The sequence below is a fragment of the Montipora capricornis genome, chromosome 13, assembly GCF_036669925.1.
Source record: "Montipora capricornis isolate CH-2021 chromosome 13, ASM3666992v2, whole genome shotgun sequence".
Taxonomy (NCBI): Eukaryota; Metazoa; Cnidaria; class Anthozoa; order Scleractinia; family Acroporidae; genus Montipora; species Montipora capricornis.
In genome coordinates, this window is record NC_090895.1 from 44,398,481 (window position 1) to 44,418,681 (window position 20,201).

Consider the following 20,201-nt stretch of genomic DNA (forward strand, 5'->3'; position numbering starts at 1 on the left):
AAAGAGCATCACCATCTGTAGACCATACAAACCATTGCTGTTACTGTGGAGAACCAGGTCACAGAAAAATCCATGTCTCTCGTATCACTTCTGCTTTGTCAAAACCCTCCGCGTTTTTAGAGGAATTGCCCTTAGGCGAAAAACAGTAAACGAAAAATGTTATCAGTTTAAAATTTACAACTTTTAGGTCTTCAACGGTGACCGAAACACGAGCAAACATGGTTTGGCAAAGATAACTTCCATGGTAACGACATAAACAAATAAATATTTCATGCCTAAACTAAGCTTACCTCTTTTGACTTTCTCGTTGGAAACAACTCGGAACTACTGTTTAGTTTTTCTGTCGAGTCCATGTTGAGCGTGAGATCTTGATCATCAAAAGGTCCAATAGAACTTTTCCTTCACCGCCAAATAAACTCAAAAACAAAGAGCTCAAAAGCTCGAATCAAATGAATCAATTGTGTTCGAAGAGGAGCATGCGCACTCATTTTGCCGCGGTGTCACTGTTCGTGGCATGGTAACTAACGCATGCTCAGTGATGATGAAGATGCACTTCCGCTCCTCTTCCGCTCCTTAATTCCGGTATCCGCCCCTCTTTTTCTCTTGCAAGCTTGTGCCACTGAAGGTAAACAAACTTTTGTTGATTTTCTCGAACCATCGGTGGCCACCATGAGCAATCCTGTTCATGTGAATATCAGAAAGATTTTTAGTGGCGTGTTTTCGAAGAAACTGACGTTTCAATTCGCGCCGAGCTGTTGGAACTCAGCTGTCTCCCTCTGTTTTACCTGCGTTCAAATTTAAAGTTTGCCAGTGAATTCCCTTCGGCATCTGAACATTAATGAGATGAATGCGGATAATCTGGGGCAGTTGGTTGCTTTGAAAAATGACTACGAATAGGTGGTTTGCTATCAACTTCTAGAGAAACAGATAACAGCTGCAATGTACAATTGCTGGTGGACTAACAAAATGGGGAAAGGACAAAACATGGACTAGGGGAACCCTTTTGGAAAGGGCCCACGGACTCCTATTTTTTATTTTTATTTTTTGCCAGGAAGTGTCCCAAAGCATGTTAATGAGCTTTTTAACATCAGAAAAGACGATTTTGTGACAATGTTTAAATTGGGTTAGGGTTAAGGTGATTCCCTAGTTTTGCATTGCCCAACCCTACTGCACGTAATTTCTTGCATCATTGTCACGTGCATTAGCTCGTGCACATTGATAAAATGGCAGATTTTCGTTGATGCCAAGCTTAATCCGTTAAGGAATCACTAGTTACTCCTGAACGAGTACAGTGATCCCCATTTTTTATTTCACATTTTTGCTGAGAGCAGTGTCTTCATGGATTAGTAAGAAAATCAGGAAAAATCTATGGAGAGTTTTTTTGGCAATTTCATAAAATTGTATGGAAGGACCTATTACGAGTTGAACAGTGCATGCTCAAGTTAAATCAATTTTAGAGTGTTATGTACTCACAAAGGCATTCAAATACATTTTTCAAGTATCTATGTGAATTAACCACAGAATGACACCAGGCTCTGCATTATATCAGGGATTACATTTAAAAAAATTGAGATAAATTTGTCCAATATTGGGGATGTGCAGCAGTTATCAAAGTGGCTTATTAAATAGCTGTATTCATCACTGTCATACCATAGAAATGAGCACGGTGACCCCCCTTTCCTATCACATTGATAGGGTCTTGGGTTCAAATCCCATCTGAAACTCAGATTTTTTTCTGAGTTTCCAATGGATTCAATTTCAATAACATATTCTGCATTATTCACAAAAAATGGTCAGAACTGGGACAGATCTGTCGGGTTCATTAACTTTGTCATCCTAACAAAAGAAATAAAATGAAGAGGAAAAAGTGAAATTTGACAATGAGGCAAAAATCAACAAGCACTGGGAAATTTTGATGATCCTTTTTAGGGGAGTAGATATTAGGAGTAGTCTTAGGTCTGTGTTTTGCAGACACGGCAATTGAATGAAAGCAACAAGGGCACCCTAATCCTCTGTTATATTGAATAACTAACTTCTCATCCCAATGAGCATCTGTGACATCACATTTTTACGTTTCAACATTGAATTTTTCTGTCCTAGTATGATTCGACATTAAATTTCTAATATGATTCAACATTAAATTTCTCCAAATCATTAGCCTAAATCTTTGTTGGTGTTACTAATAAAAGATTTGTTTTAGAAAGAGGTTATTTTAGCATTCAGTTCTCCTTTAAGACAGAGTGCCATTTTTCTTTGCCGTTATTTTTGTTACAAATTAAAGAAACCAACTCAATAAATCATTAACTTTGTCATCCTAACAAAAGAAATAAAATGAAGAGGAAAAAGTGAAATTTGACAATGAGGCAAAAATCAACAAGCACTGGGAAATTTTGATGATCCTTTTTAGGGGAGTAGATATTAGGAGTAGTCTTAGGTCTGTGTTTTGTAGACACTGCAATTGAATGAAAGCAACAAGGGCACCCTAATCCTCTGTTATATTGAATAACTAACTTCTCATCCCATTATGACCATCTGACTGTTCTTTACCTTCAGAATTGACTGCAACTGATTATTCAAGGTTGGACATTGGCTCACTTTTGCTTAACTTTTGCCATTTTTGAGATTTCTTTTGGCTTCATGCGTACTTTGCAATTTCATCTCAAGTTTTCAAAATCTAAAAATATTTACAGATGCATTACATTGCTGCACAATTTGGTTCAAAGCTTGAGCTGAATTGTCATAACTTTATTAATTTTGTGACATAACCCTAAATTATCACTCAATGTCCCCATAAACCCTTTGAAGTCCAAACCAGCCTAAACCGGCCAGACTTAGTATTTTACTCTGTCTAACGCCAGAGTATTTTACTCTGTCTAACGCCAGACTCGTCAATGGGGAACCCCTGGGAGACAATGAGTTAATTTTTCTACAATGGCTCCCATTTAAATATTCTTTTGTTTTTATTCAAATTAGCCCTTGATGCCTCGTTCTTTAAAATTCAATAGAATATTTTGCCTTGAATGAGGCATCAAGGTCTAATTTGAATAAAAACAAAAGATTATATAAATGGCGGCCATTTTGGAAGAAGGTGTATTGACTTAGAATACTACCATAATAATGTTCTTCTACTATTTTGTCCCAGTTCTGACCATTTTTTGTGAATAATGCAGAATATGTTATTGAAATTGAATCCATTGGAAACTCAGAAAAAATCTGAGTTTCAGATGGGATTTGAACCCAAGACCCTCTGTGATTTAGTTGGATGCTCTAACCGCTGAACTATTGGAGACTACAGTGAGCATGGTTGAAATGTGAATCTTTGACTTGAACTGCATCAGACAGTTACAGAGTCACATAACAACTGACATCATAGCTGATAACTGCATATATGTATTCTCACATTTGCTCACTTAGCTGGTTGCAATGAAGTTTTGAGCTATGCTGTCCGTTGTTATTTGACTTTGTAACTGCACAAGTTATCCAGTTTCAAATCAAAAACCCTCACTTCACCTTTGCTAACCATAGAGTCTCCAGTGCTTAGAGCCTCCACCTACTGCAGATCACTGAGGGCAGTGAGTTTCCAATGGATGCAATTGCAATAACATACTGTATACATGTAATTATGTATTCTCAAATTTGCTCAAAATTATTAATTTAAATAATACAAAACTCAATAATGTTGAAATCAGTAAAGATGAATTATCCATCTGGGACTAACATGGACAAAGGTTTGTCATACATCTAACTTCAATGCGGATAGTGCATCTAGATGCATGTGTAATGCATCTTGTGCACATGTATCTGTATACGGACTCTTAGAAGATCTCTGCCCAAGTTCACCACCCCAGACATACTTTGTCACATCTGTACTGTAAATGATTAGAACAACAGACATGTAATCTGTAGAATCAATTGACCAGCAACCTGACTTTAAACACCCTTTGCAAAGGACAGAAGCTGGATGTGAACCACTTTTGTTTTTGTCACACTTTGTGTTGTGTGATGACTGTAAAAAATACACCTTTTTCCTTTTAGTACATTAGCAAATGGAGATGTACAAACACAATCCCATCAGCATTACAAGGAACTGTACATGGCCTCCTGTTCACAAGAAAGACTACTCTTACATGTAGCACAACCTTTGAAACATTTTTTCAAAAAATGAATTCACCCTTTGCTCTTCGAAAAACCTTTAAGAGGGGTTCAAAAAAATGTCAATTATTGCACAGAGGTTACTTCAATCAAGGTGTATGAAATAATGTTATTATTCTCCTTTCCCCTAGATCAGTGTTGTGCTTAAAGTTGGACGTGTTGGGGTTAATGAGTTTTCCAACATCAAATGCTGAATGGACGGAAAGTTTTCAACACAGTGTCCCTGGAAGTGGAACTAATTGCAGGTAATTCAACAGAGCTAAAACTATGGAATTCCAAGATGTTGACATCTAACTCCAAATATTGATTGGTACATACACAGACCACATCCCACACTGACATGGAAGTAATGTCTTTCTGCACGTGAAACGTTGTGTCGGAATCTCAGCAGTTACAGTTAGGGTTATAGTTAATTCAGGTGATTAACCCTCTAAGAACTTTTGCTCCATTTGTGACTTATTAAACATGACTGTACTAATTTTCTGTCGTAGATATTCAAATTGCACTTTTAGCTTTCAAATGGACTCTTCAAATCTGGGTTATCACCTCTCATTATCGCGTCAAGTGCTCCCTAGCTAAAAAAGTTGCATTGGGATACATAATATCCAAGAATTCGAACCTTCAGAATTATTAGATTTTAAAATCAAAAGATGTAATTCAGTTTGGGCTTGTTGGACATGAGATGGTTAAGAACCACAAATATTCATATCCAACAAAAGCATAAGAAAAAATTTAAAACTACACGTATTGTGTTTCTAGCATTGATTGGCTCACCAAATCTCATTTATCAGTCTCTGTACAGTTTAATCATGCCAGTGTGCCAATAACCTGATAGATTTGGTAGAAAGAGAAATTTTTAAGTATCAAAATGTTTAGAAAATTTATTGAAATTTATCAAAAATAATATTCTTCTATTTACACTTGTTGGATACGCCATTGGCTGAAGCCAACTGTGTGCCACATGCCTTGTTGGATCTCATAATAATTCAATGTGGGCTTCAGAAATTATTGTTAAATAATCAAACAAGCAAATCCACACAACCAGATTCTGTACAGTATGTACAGTAAGAGGATTATGCATTATACTATCACAATCAGAATTCATGGCATGGATTTGTTTCTTAGTTTATTTTTACTTCGATGAGTTTTGTTCGGAAGGGAAAAAGGTGCTACAAAGCAACAGAGCCATAAGGGGAAGGGTTGGCCGAAAATGGTCAGAGCACACACCTTCCTCCAATGGGGTTTGGGTTCCGTTCACAGACACAGTTTACCCTTTAACTAAAAACCAACATTTGATTTGATCTACCTTCATTTCATGTCATTTCATTTGATTGACAGTTGTCTCAAGTTAGTTGATCACTTGTGCTTAGCTAGATAGGTTTTAGCCTTCATTGAACTGATTACGTCTTTGAGTGATTGTAAGTTGGTACAAATCTGAACAATAAACTTGTTTTTTGGTTTTATCTTTTATCCCTTATAGTAATGAAATTTGGAAATGGCCAAAAAGCAAGGTCAAAGGTCATTCGGGGAGATACTTTGGGAAAGTGCCAAGGAAGTATTCCAGGGAAAGAAAAAGACAGATCCTACACAGGCTGATGGCACTTCAGCAGGTGCAAGTACAAGCATGCACAGTCATCATATGCAGGGTAAGACCGGTAGTGGAAGTCACCGCAGCTGTATGCCTTGCAAAAAGAAAAAATTTCAAATGTACAGAGGTGGTGAATTGGTAGATTGATTGACATTTTTAGAACGTCTTTGCTCTTGTCAAGCATGTAGATTAGTAGTTACACGAAGGGGAGCAACTCTCCTTCAGGACTTTGACATTCTATTTTATTTAAGTTTGTTGTTTGTTTGTTTTCGGGTAGGAGCATCATGGCTTCTCTTAAGGACCACCTCCCGAACGTGGTCAAGGTAGTTCTTTTTAAGGCATGTAAAATGCCAAAGAAGGGTGACTCTCCCATGATGGTCATGTGTTGCTGAGTCATACCATTCTTCATTATTCAAGTATAAACACAACAAAAGCTCTCAGTACTTCTCATATGCACTCCTCAATGTCAGATTTATCCCTTTGATTGCACTTGTAAACGTTGTTTCATCATCATTGTTTCATTGCAACTTAACTTACACAAGGCTGTTTTTGTTAAAGGAGTTTGGTCGTTTCGATACAAAGTCATTTTGATACAAGTTGATTCGATACAAATTGAAGTCGTTTCGAGACATCATCAAAGTTGATTTGATATACGTAGAAAGTCAATTCGATTCAACTCAACATTTATGTTCTCAACCGTCAATTAGTGGTCTGACCGGCGTAAAAACTCCAATCCCGGTAAGCTAATGAAGATACTTCCAAGCGACCACAGTTATGTAAACACTTTCAACGGTGTCTTCTTTTGATGGGCGGACAATTTGTGAGTATTGTGAGTCTTGCGTTTAAGTCTGAACACCCATTTCAAATAGCACAGATAAACAGCATTTAAGTATAAGCACCCTTTAGAACAGTCAGCTGTCAATAACTGTGTGACTCGCATGATGACTCGCATGGCTCGCTCTAGCCTGCGTTGCAAGCGTTTCCGTTCGACAAGAAAGCTTCAAAACGATTTTCCGCAAACTGGCCCCAACTTTCGCGCGGCAAATCGTTTCGAAGCTCTTCTGTCAGGGCGGAAAGAGACCGGGCGGTGAAATGAGCGGGTCCGAGAAAAAAGGTGCGATGCAGTAGACTGGGGTCTACTAAAAAGCCTTATGGCTTTAGAAATCAGTCATGTTCAGAGAAATTATTGGCACAGGATTTGGGTAAAGTGTTTTTTATTGTCATTATTGAGAGCTTACTGAACACAGGCTGACCAGAGTGCACTTCAGGCTAAATGAAATACCATCGTAGCTTACTAGTTAGTATGAAGAGTTGTCTAGTTAGTGTCAAGAGAATTTGTTAAGCCTATTTATGGTTAGCTCTCACAAGCAGAAATGGTAACATGCTATTTTCAAAACAAAATAGAAAATAGAGCTAAATATTGTTACCTATTACCATTAATTATCTGAAAATAAAAGTCCAGCCTTCCACATTGTGTACACTGCGTGAAATTGCAAATCTTCTAATTTGCATAATCTAAAAAAAAAAAATTTAAACTGGAAATATGAGACAAGATGTTACAAAGTCATAAATGCTATCGCCCTCATTTTTTGAATGACCTTTACAAAAGAGTGATAAATGTATTTTTTTGGATTATAGGGTCTATAACTCAATCAATAAGACTGGAATTTTGCCGAGTGTTGAAGCATTTGAATCAAAAACCCTCTGAGGGGAGTCTGAATGTCTGGCAAAAACATCTACTTTGAGTACGAAATACAGATGACATAAAATAATGGAAACAGGCGACAAGAAACAATATCGCACCAAAATATAATGTCTTGCAAGCAGTGGTTAAACAATGATTATGTTGTTGTTGTTGCGTTCTGTTGTTTCGTTGATTGTGTTTCATTGGCCCTGAAAAGCCCCTATGGGGAGCGGTCAATTAAGTATGTATGTATGTAAGAAGTAGCCATATTAAATTAAAGATGAACTCTCCAACGTAAAGTAAGATTGGTTATAATATTTAATAGTAATACATAGCAACCTAGCAACCTTTGTAGCTTTCTTAATTGTTGTTGATAGAAGAATCCTCCTTACAAGAAGGGCTTTCTCTCCACTAACTAAACATTCACTAATTAGCAGGCAGTTTGAGGGGAATACTGTGGGTGAATGGTGAATGAGGGGAATACTGTTGGTGAATGGTGAGGGTTTGTCTGTAGAATGAGGGGGAGAAATTTACAAACTCAAGCAAACTCTCAACCCCAAAATAAGGTTAACAAATGAAACAAACTCTGGGTGAAATTAAAAACTTTGATCACAGAAACAGCCAGATAGTACATGTATGAAAAACTGAATCACATAGGAGGGATTAACAAATATTTGACCCTAAAAAATTTTCAGCAGAAGTGACCGGCTTGGTGGTGATGTGTCCAAAAAGGTTTGTGGTGTATGAGGCCACCTAAGCGGAAACAGCCACCAGTCAAAAAGGGACCTTGCCGAGTGCTGGAATATGTATGTTCTGTTGTTTCGTTGATTGTTTTTTTGGCCCTGAAAAGCCCCTATGGGGAGCGGTCAATTAAGTATGTATTGCACGGTGTGTATGTATACTCAGTAGATTATTTAAGGCCTTCTACTGACACCTTGAAAACAATATGAAACAGAGAGTTACTGTATGGATATGTAATAAATTTAATTGATTGAGTAAATGGGCTTAAAGATCAGCCACACATTTTTTTTTCTTTAAATAAGCCCTCAGACCCCCAAAAACAGATGCCTGTGATCCTTGAGTGTGAAATAGTAATGCTATATTTTTTAAGGTCTCTGTGCGGTGTTGCTAGTCAAGCCTAATAATAAATACAGTCATTGTTTTTTTTAAAGGTATGTTCCAGGGCTTATGCTTTTAATTATTTTATTTATGTTTCACACAGTGGAACAAAATGTGATCATATTGATCAGCCACAGGTTAGCTTATTTGTTTGTGTCCAAACTGCACAAAGGCAAAGAAAACAATATGGGGTTTGGGAGAGGATGGGGAGTCTTAATTAAAACGTAGCAGTAGTGACAGGCTACAAATTGCTTTTCCTCATGGGAGAATATTCTGCAAGGAACTGGAATCATTGCTTTGTCCTCAGTTGGTACAAAATATGAAGGAGTTGCCATGGAATAGTATGACTTTTTTGCATGGTCATACCTAACGGGGCAAGGACATGGTATTTACAATAACTTATCAGTTTTGCATTGTTTTGCTGTGATCCATTTTAAGTCTTGTCTATATATTACCTCGAGATCAATTGTTTGCCATGTTATGAAGTGTTCTGACACATCTGTCCTTCTGTGGAATGTTTGTTGAAGTTGAAGTTGGTAACACGTTGATCTGTTATTGACTGCAGTGGACTGTTTGTTATCTTTGAAGACATTCCAAAGCATTTCACATTTTCATAAATTCGGTCGTTTCGATACAAGTTGATTCGATACAAATTGAAGTCGTTTCGAGACATCATCAAAGTTGATTCGATACACGTAGAAAGTCAATTCGATTCAACTCGACATTTATGTTCTCAACCGTTAATTAGTGGTCTAACCGGTGAAAAAACTCCAATCCCGGTAAGCTAAGGAAGATACTTCCAAGCGACCACAGTTATGTAAACACTTTCAACTGTATCTTCTTTTGATGGGCGAGCATTGTGAGTCTCGCGTTTAAGTCTGAGCACCCATTTCAAATAGCACAGATAAACAGCATTTAAGTATAAGCACCCTTTAGAACAGTCAGCTGTCAATAACTGTGTGACTCGCATGATTTATGGAGAGAGTCCCATGTCAAAACATCGAAAAAGGCGAAAGCTCAGAGTGCAGCAAACACAAGCACAGCTGATATTGGTATAATACACAACGATCATACCTATTCAAAAACGCCAAGTAGTGATCATGTTTCCGAGGGCACACTTGCGAAGAATAGAAGTTCGACTGGAACACAAACCGATGTTACATTGGTAGATGTCCAACAGTGGGAAGACGACCAAGAGGAGTTAATTCGATTACGTCAAGAGAATGAAGAAATGCGGCAAAAGCTGGAAGACAAACCCACTATTAAGAGAGAATTGTTTATGGAAGACGTTTTGAAAAGCGATGAATCAGTAAGGTTCTATACTGGTGTTCCTTCTCTAAGTTGTCTGCAAATGCTTTCAGAGTTACTAAGGCCAGAAGCAGAAAAATTGAAATACTGGGATAGGAATCGTCTTCCGTTTTTGTCCGTTCAGCTGGCTTCACTTTAAACTGAAAGTAAGAAAACGGTTTGTTTTCCACTCGACAGCACTGTAGATCTTCCACGTGTCCATCATGTAACAGCTTGTATCCATGTAGGCTTTTAAACGACCTGAGGTTCTCAACTGAGTAGTCGTCTTTTCCGACTAAGTAGCTATACAAGTTGGCAAATTTGAATTCCGGTATACTCGCAAAATTGTAAGACCAAGAACGCAATGTATCGGGATTAGTAAAGTAGTCCCTCATTTGTCTGTAGCTTTTCCTCTAACACCCGATCGAAAGATTCCACGACTTCTTAGAGTTTTTGCTGCTTCATTTCTGTCGCATTTTGACACAGCTCCAAAAGTTCAGCCCTTCTCTTCCCCTTTACCCTATCACTCAACTGAATTCCACGATCGGACAAATATTTTTTCAGGTTTTCTACTTTACACTTGGAGAAATCCACATCCCCGGACGCCATATTTTCCAAGTGCGTACCAAGCCTCGTTGTGATGTGCTAAATTCAGTACCAGCTCAACGCGCCAGACAACTCGGAAATGGGCTATTCGATTCAACAAAAAATATTTATTGCTTACAACTAAATCGTTTGACACTTATTTATTACGCTAATCTAAAGGAATTTTAAAATATTAACTGATTGATAATACTTAGTACACACGAAAACTGAAAACTGAAAACTGGCTCCTTTGGCCATTGTTGAATTCTTCCCACAGACTAAACAGTCGTGACTGCAGCTTCTTGTACTTTTCTCGCTGGATCCTCCGAAGCTTCTTCTCCGAGACGAGGCGAATTTGGAGGGATGTCAGTAGAGCTTCTTTGTGTAGTAGCTTCACTAACAGATAAAATGGCAGCTGAGACTTGCCGGATGCTTGTCTATTCAGTCTTAGATGCCAGCCTTCCACATCATTGTTTGTGCGGATTGACTTCATGTATGCTGACCAAGAAGATGGAGGCCATTCACTGGTTTCAACGATCCAGGTGCTGTTCATGTAGCGAGCAAGGTCCGTCAGCTACTTGACAAACTGGACACCTGCCCGGACAGTATCCCGGTATTGTTTTTGAGAAATTCCTATTAGAAGATAAAACTGTATGTTACATTGAACATCTAGCTACAAGTTAATTACGGAATGTATCCTGTCGTTTTCTTATTTAGTAAGTATTTATGCAATGAGAATGAAATAAACATCATTTTAGTGCTGTTTTGTTGGTACGTTATTTCTTTTATGTAAGGTTCGCAAAGCAACAACAGGTACTCCTGTTTAAGGAGTCTAATTAACCTATACTGCGTTTTGCACTTATCTTCCTTCGAGGCAGAGGCAGTCACGAAGTTGCCGGATCTTAATGTCATGTTAAGAAGACAAGTTTGCTTGACACTATACGGTAATCATGCTCATAATAGGCAGTTTAATTAATTCAATCGGATTACATCAAATTCATTTTAACATTGTTTCATTCATGGTTCTATTAAGTTCATGCATGTGTTTTCTGAGGGGTAAGTGATGTTAAATATTGATTTCGCTCAACTTGGGGTTTAGACCGTTCTATTCGAAATGGTGCGTTCCTCTATTTGTACGACGACACATCACTAATTTTCGTATTGTTAAAGAAAAGAGTGAGGACAATGAGCGAGCGAGCCTAGCTGTGTAGCAAGGGTCCCCGTTCCCGCTCGACAGAAGAGCTTCGAAACGATTTGCCGCGCGGAAGTTGGGGCATGAGACTCAAGTCACTTGCCTCAACTTTCGCGCGGCCAGTTTGCGGAAAATCGTTTCGAAGCTCTTTTGTCGAACGGGAACGCTTGCAACGCAGGCTAGAGCGAGCCATGCGAGTCATCATGCGAGTCACACAGTTATTGACAGCTGACTGTTCTAAAGGGTGCTTATACTTAAATGCTGTTTATCTGTGCTATTTGAAATGGGTGCTCAGACTTAAACGCGAGACTCACAATGCTCGCAAATTGTCCGCCCATCAAAAGAAGACACCGTTGAAAGTGTTTACATAACTGTGGTCGCTTGGAAGTATCTTCATTAGCTTACCGGGATTGGAGTTTTTTCGCCGGTTAGACCACTAATTAACGGTTGAGAACATAAATGTTGAGTTGAATCGAATTGACTTTCTACGTGTATCGAATCAACTTTGATGATGTCTCGAAACGACTTCAATTTGTATCGAATCAACTTGTATCGAAACGACTTTGTATCGAAACGACCGTAAACCGTTGCAGGGGTCGAACTTCTTGGTGAGCTTGTTTGCTTTGGAAATACCTTTGGTCAGTTTTGACAGGTCACTGAACAAACATTCTGATGAGGCAGGCACTGTGGATGCACTACACTAGGCAACATAATCCCTGGTCTTTCTTCATTGCTAGTCAGTGAGTGTTGTTAATATCGTGAAAACACTACAGGGCCAAAGCAATGGCATCTGTGAGAAAGGTGTTAACCTCTTGGTCTGGGGCTTATCCCAGTTTCTCAAATGGCGCAAAATATAGTCAACTTTGTTGGGTGACTAACACTGGTGTTAACGTGCCAACTCCGTTGGCACTTGAGTCTGGGTTTTGTGAGTCAACTACGTTCACTCTCCACATATGTTTTTAGAAGAATCCGGTAGTATTCTTTGGTTTCTTTGATTGTGACTGTTGAAAAACAACCTTTTTAGATTGACGTGAATTTTTGCAATGATCTAACGAAAGCACTGTGCTATCTCATGGCATCTCCATTCCTCCAGTCATGTGATAGAATAATAATAATAGTAATAGTAATCTAATGCTTCTGTGGCACGCGAATCATTGAAAGAGGCTCTCCCACACTTAAAAATACAAATCTAACATGTTTAGTTTACAATAAATATGATATAAGTAAAGCGTGAATTTCATAAAGTAACAATTATAGCAATAAAATAATACTAATGAAAATTACAATATTGATCAGTACCAGATCATAATGTATTAAAGTTCATATGCCTTTTGGAGTAGGACTTTTGAGAAGTCTTTAAAAGATTGTACACTATTAGCACAGCGGACTGCATTAGGTAACTTAGTCCATAACGCTGGCGCAGCCATGGTAAAACTACAGTCACCAAGTGTTTGTAGAGTTTTTGTTCTGGGTGGTTGCGATAAAAATTCAGTTGACAATCTTAGATATCTAGATACTGTCTTGTGGGTAATAAGTCTGCTTAGATAATTTATGCTGGTGCAAGTCCATGGATAACTTTGTAGGTAATAAGTAGGATCTTAAACTCAATGCTGAATTTGATAAGTAGCCTGAGTGGAATCTTCAAATTGGTGAAATGTGATCAAAACAACTTACAATGTATCTTACAAAGAAGCCTGGCGGCAGTGTTTTTAACTTGCTGGAGTGTCTGCAGTTCCCTGGCAGGTAGGCCGTAAAGAGTACTTAAACTCAGAAATTTCCTGATTCTTCTGATACATGTAAATTATTATGTACATGTAGATGAAAGAAAGCAGATTTGTATGTCTTGTTAATTTGAGTATCCATTTTGAGTTGGTTATCCAGCCAACATCTTAAAATAACTAGAACTAAAGTGACCAATGTGAACGTCATACACAGTGCAAAATGAGAAAGCAAAACAACGCCACTCATCCATTTCATTTCCTTCATTCAGTCAGATTTTAAAACTTCCTGTTTCTTGCTATTCATTTTGTCATTGGTCATTTGATCAGCGCTTAGATAATCCAGATCAAGCAAATCCAAATAAAGCATTGCCACTAAACTTCATCCCTTGCAGAATCTTGCATTTTTAAAAAACGGTGGCCACAATTTCCCGTACAAATGGACCTTGCGTTTCCTTTAGTATTTGTTTCGACTGGTACACCACCGTGTCCGCCATGATCAAACCGGCTACTCACAACGCCCTTTTCATATTCAGTACTGCTTTGTAATTGTTACAACTATTGTAACGACGAAGTATCGCGATGATTAAGACACCTCTTTACTTTATTGTGTAAATCTCAAGAAGTACATCACGCACATTGTGACGTCATAATTACATAATTTATGACACTCTCCCGAGCCGATTAGATAAGATATAGTATGGAATGATTAGCAAGGGATAAATGTTTAAGAGAAGTATCGAATTGAATCTGATATCGTTCATGTCAAGTATTCATTTCCGATTGTTCCTGGATTCTATGAACTGCCTTCTGAGCGGCAAGTCGTTCTGGGGGACGTTGTTTCTCAGCTATAGCTTCTTTGTCTTCCTTTTCAATACCTTGTGCATTGTTCTCGCTCGACACTTCCAATGGATAAAGCTTCTCTCTAAGTAATAGTTCACTACCAGAACTTATTCTTAAAGATACAGATCTGACTAATCATTATACAATTTAGGTGTTTTCCATTTTCTTGCAAAGAGGACAAGAAGGGCAGTGACTCTGATTACACGTATTAGAGTGCTGTATTTCGTTAAGTCAATGATGTTCAGTATGTTAGGATTTTCTTTAATATCTGCGATCATTGTAACTGCCGTTTGTGGGCTCTCGTACTCTGCGTGAATTGATGTTCCGGGTTGTGGTGGCCATGTGTCTTCTGGCTCTCTCGGCCATGGAGGTCCTTGAAACCATAGCTGTTTCCTGTTGTTGAACATTTTGGTATCAAGTCCACGAGTTAGCAAGTCGGCTGGATTCGTCGATGTTGGGCAAAATTTCCATGTGTTCGATGATGTTATTTCTTTTATCTTGTGGACGTACGAACAAATTGTGGCAATTGTTTAGTAGACGACATCCAAGATAACACTATTTGGGAATCACTCCAGTATATGACTTCGCATTTGGTTTTTGTGAGCTGAAGTGTCTTGGTTAGATATTCAGATAATTGCGCTCCTAAGAGTGCTGCTAGCAGTTCCAGCCATGGAAGCGTCTGTTTTGATGGGTGCAACTCTGGTTTTAGCCATTGTGAACGCAGTTTATATTTCAGCTGCTGACATTCCTCTTAGGTAAGCTACTGCTCCGTTAGCTAGTTGGCTGCTGTCGCAGAAGATATGAAGTTGTTTTTTAAAAGTGCTTGTCAGGAAGTATGGTCTGGGTATTTCAATCGACCTCAAATTGCTGATATCGCTGATCCAGTTTAGCCATTGGTCCTTATATAAGCGTGAATGTTTTGATTCATCCAGTGGAAGAATAATTAACTCGAGTAGATTTAACAACAATTTTACAAGCAAGCTTTTCAGTGGATAGCTATAGTGGCACTTATGTCCACGTTATGTCGACGATACTTTTGCGGTACTTGAGAGGGAAGAAACTGATCAATTTTTGCAACACCTCAACAGTCTTGATCCAAACATCAAGTTTACCCAAGAGAATCTTACGAGTAATTCCTTACCGTTCCTTGATTGCCTCGTCACTATCAATGAAGATGGCTCACTGTCTGTCTACATCTTTATACCGTAAACCAACTCATACGGATCAATATTTGCAGTTCGATTCACATCACCCATTGATTCATAAACTCGGGGTCATCAGGACCCTGGCGCACAGAGCTAACGTAGTCATCAGTGAAACAGCTGAGCGGGAAAAGGAAAAAGCACATATTAAAAGCTCTCTACGCAAATGTGGTTACCCAGAGTGGGCCTTCCAGAAGGATGGGGGGGAGGGGGGGATGCAAGGAACAGACAGGCTAACAACACGGACCGAGGTGACAAGGGACAGGGACGGACAACAAGAGCGAACATCACGATCCCTTATGTAGCAGGTATTTCAGAGAAATTAAAGAATATTTTACTTGTTACAAGCCTTGGAACACCCTGAGACAAAAGCTAGTTCGAGTGAAGGACAGTGTGCCCAAAGCGAAACGAGCTACCTGTAATATAGTCTATGAAGTAAAGTGTGGGGACAAGGATTGTCAGGAACGCTACTTGGGGGAGACTCAGCAGTCTCTTGGCGCAAGAATGAACCAGCATTGAAGACCAAGCTCTAATCCAGCACAGACCTCAGTGCTGTATACACATTTGAATTCCATTGGTCACACATTTACTCTGACGGACGTTGTGGTGGCTTGGACAGAGAAGAGCACTGGCACAGGAGAGGAGTTAAAGAGGCCATTTCGGAGAGAGTTGAAAACCCCTCTCTCAATAGGAAGGGAGGGCTCAGACACTCATTGTCACATACGTGGGACAGGACAGTGAGGCTGATTGGTAGCCGCTTGTCACGTGGCACTTTTGTCACGTGACAAGTTGTCAGTTGCCTGAAGAAGACCGTCAGATATGGTCGCAACGTTGTGTTGCTTATGAAACATTTTCAATTTTAGTTCCAGATAACGATTTAAATCTACTGGAGTTAATCATTGGTCCTTATGTTCGCTCGGAACATCCTCATCCCAGCTTAAGTTTTGTTTCCATAGATCCTGGATCATGATCTTTAACTGTAATGAGTTCAACATATCCCAGGGGGTCAAACAATTTTGACGCAAAGCTGATCGTGGATCTCTTAGTAAGTTTTGTGATAACCTCTGATTTTCTGATCATTTTTTCGAGTGAAAGGGATAGCATGTCATTTGTGGAGTTCCACGTGATGCCTAGGATTTTTGTCGTTTGAGCCGCATGTGCATTATCTTCTTGTGCTCTGCGATTTAAAGCTGTTGAGTTGAGAGGTCCGCTGTCGGAGACTCATATGCCTGCTTCTTGTAGATAACTGCACGACGAAGAATAATATTTTAAGGTTTTATCGTCGCAATTAGTTCCTGTGACCACATTGTCCATGGACATGTTCTCTGTTAAGTCCTTCGTTATGCAATTGTCCTTTTCGTTGAGGTGATATCGGATTGATGCGTTGAGTAGAAAGGGTGAGGGCGCTGCTCCCAACAGAACGCGGCAAAATCCGTAAGCTTCTAAATTGTCCGCACTGTTAACAGATTTGTTTATGTCTTTCAGCCATAAGAATCTGGTAGAGTCCCTGTCTTTGTTATTTAGTTCGATTTGTAGGAAAGCTGTGAAGGCTATTCTGTGGGCCCTGAACTTTAATAGGATGCCAGTTAGATCCTGCATTGGATTTGGACCTGTGTGTAGACACTCATTTAGACTCAATGCTTCTGATGACACTCTGGCAGATGTGTCATAAACTATTCGCATCTTGGTTGTTGCGCTATCTGTTTTAAAAACGGGAAAGTGGGGAATGTAATGCAAAATGCCTTCGTGAAGATTGAGGTTCCCCACTTTCTCTGTAAAACCGAGATTAACTTGTTCAAGGAGTTGTTCGTTTTATTTCTTAATTAGTCCTGGGTCTTTCTTGTTGAGGCTGTTCAGTAGACTGTTCAATCGTCTTTTGCTTAAAATGAAGTTTGTTGGTAGATCGCGTTTGTTTAGTTTCCATGGGAGTCTGACGTTGTATCTACTAGTTGCCTCGTTAAATCGGATGGTCTTCTGAAAGTTAATGATGATATCGTCGTTTTTGTCGCTTTCATCTCGTATTTTGCTGATTTCCCAGAACTTGGTTTATAGGTTGTCGAGTTTTGACTCGTCTACTGGCGCGGTTTCGATCCTTTGACACATTGTGTTTAAGTCGTTTTCATGGTTGCTCTCATTTTGAACGGGTCCTGATAGGAGCCACCCAAATTTGCTTTCCATAGCAATCAAGGCTTCGTTTTCAGTTTTTATTATTTTGCCAGTAATCAGCTGACCGTAATAGTCGTTTCCAATAAAGATATCTACATGTACGTCAAGATTTTCTGATGATTGCAAACGATCTGCAAGTTTGAGTCCTTTAAATTCAGGAGGTATCTTTATATTCTTCATCATGACTGATAGCGGTGGACAAATAATTGGAGTTACTAGCGCTTTTATTTTGATATTCTCTTTTTCTGTCGATAGCAAAAGGGAGACAATATCATATGTTTTTCTAGTGCTTTGAAATGAGGCAAATGTAGTTACATCCAGGAGTTCTTTTCCCATTGTTTTTATTTCAAGTTTGTGCTTCATATCTTGAGTAATAAAGGTTCTTTGAGATCCCGTATCGCACAGGATGCGAGCTTGACGATATCGTTTACCGTTTCCGCTGATCTTTGTGATGGCGGATTGCATCAGGATATGATTTGTAGGATGAAGGGAGTGTGTTGCTCCCATGTGGGTTGTGTTCTTCGCCATGGTAGTTGTAGGTGACAGACTGCTGTTTGAATTTCTGTTTTCTTTCATTTGATATGATGAGCTTTGTGTTGGATTTTCTTGTTTTTCTTCGCAAATGGAAGTATGGTGTTTCTTCTTACATTTCATGCATCGACCTTTTGAGTAGCATGTGGAATCTTCTAAGGAGGATATCTGGCTTTTCTCTCGTGTTTCAATTTCTTGTCGTATGGCTACCTTCAATCTATCCAGGGAGCTACCTGCTAAAGGATCCGCTGTGAATGTTAAGTGGCATATGTCCTCGGGTATTTTCTTGAGGAGTATGGAAATTTGCAAACTTCCATATGATTCTGTCATTATTCCAAGTGTTTCTAAGCCACGAATATTGGTTTCACATATATCGTAAAATTCCCTTAAATTTTTTGTGTCACTTGATGGCACGTGGATCTTGGATAATGACTCCATGTAAGCGTTGGTCAAATTTTGGGTTTTGCCAGAGCGCTCTTTTAATAGCTCAGTTGCCTTTCTATAATTTTCTTCAGTCAATGGCAGCCCGGAGATAGCGCGCGCTGCTTCTCCTTCTCCTTTAAGCATTCCATTTAGATAATTCATTTTTTTAACATCGCTTAGTTCGAGATTTTTATCGATAGCTGCACTAAAGCTATCCCAGAATGTGAGCCATTCAAGTGGATCTCCTCCAAAGGGTTTGATGTTTATCTTGGGTAAATTGACATGCATTCGAGGCGTTGGTGCTTCTTTGAAACTACTATGATGGAACTGACTCACCGGTGTTTCTTGTTTACTCTTGAGAAATTGTTTAATTTTGAATTGCCAGTCCGATATATCGTCTTGAAACATCAGAGCTGATTCTGTGTCTTTTGGAAAGTCTTCCTCTGCCTCCAAAGACATCACAATTTTAGCATCCATCTGCGCTATTTCCCCAGCTCTTCGTGTGAGTCTGTCCAGGGGTGCCTCCAATTCAGCGTGATCTGAACTCTTTGAAGTTATGAGTTTTTCTGCCTTTTTGAAATCTTGTGTAGAGCGTCCTTTGTAGGCTGCTCGGGTCGATTTCATTTTGTTTATATCCTCTGTCATCCTGGTCCCGGCACCAATGTTACAACTATTGTAACGACGAAGTATCAGGATGATTAAGACACCTGGGCCCGGTTGTTCAAAAGCCGGTTAATGCTAATCCCAGATTAAAAATTAACCGAGGACTTTATTTCTCTACTCCTAAATGCTGTTCAATGTTGATATTTTGCAAAACTTTACTTTAGAAGAAGTCAATACTCAAAAACAAAAATAAGCAAAAGAAAGTTTCACCAAAAAGTTAAAAACATGAAACAAAAGTTCACGCTAATCCTGGATTAAGCTAATCGGCTTTCGAAACACCGGGCCCTGTTTTCTTTATTGACGTTATAATTACATAATTTATGACAGTAATTTCCCAGCTTCAACATCAATTTATTGCCTTATGCAAAATTTGAAGCTGCGCCAATTGTAAACGGCGGTTCCTTTACCTGGGCCCTGTACACGCAGACAACTATACCTAATTTTTGCTGCTGCAGTGAGTGAGCCTGAAGCAAACGAACGAGGCAGCTTTCTAATCGGATGAAGAACACATTTTTCTTGAAAGGCAGGGGATTGTGGTCAAAGGTGCAAGGAATTGTGGTTATGTGCTAATGCAGAAATGGAGATGTGCTGTAAGATCTTGCTATACAGGAGATGCTAGCAGAGGTCTCTTTTCTTTTGTTCTCTCTGGGCTGACGCAAGGCAAAAAGAGAAGGGACCTCTGCTAGCAGGGAATTAAAACAGAAGCTTGCAGCTTGCCCTGGTTATAGTCTGCTAGTTAATTTTCACTTCTTTGATGCTTCTTTTATCCATTTTATAAACTTCATCGCAGCTTCGTGAAATACAAATAGGAAAAGCTCCCAGGCTGAACTACAGTGATGAATGGTCAAGATTCCGTTAAATATGAGTATTCTAATCAAAAAAATAGGCATATGGTGTCTACCAAAGGAACTCACATGTTGTATACTTGTATGTAGCATGATGGTCTCCCATCCAGACACCAACCCTGCCCAACAGGAATTATTTACCTTGTTTCATTACCTCAGAAACAACGCATAGTTATTTTTACCACAACTTACCTTTTCAAATC

The 20,201-nt window shown here is 39.1% G+C and overlaps 3 protein-coding genes across 3 annotated transcripts in view; 1 reads left to right on the top strand and 2 right to left on the bottom strand.

Annotated features, from left to right (window-relative positions):
- Positions 1–20,201, top strand: part of LOC138030874 (NLR family CARD domain-containing protein 4-like) — a 90,045-nt gene that overhangs the window by 56,993 nt on the left and 12,851 nt on the right. The gene's annotated exons all lie outside the window — the stretch shown is intronic.
- Positions 16,592–17,053, bottom strand: LOC138030877 (uncharacterized). The gene has a single exon (XM_068878738.1). The coding sequence runs from the start codon at positions 17,051–17,053 to the stop codon at positions 16,592–16,594; it is 462 nt and encodes a 153-aa protein (XP_068734839.1).
- LOC138030878 (uncharacterized) lies at positions 17,417–19,135 on the bottom strand. The gene has a single exon (XM_068878739.1). The coding sequence runs from the start codon at positions 19,133–19,135 to the stop codon at positions 17,417–17,419; it is 1,719 nt and encodes a 572-aa protein (XP_068734840.1).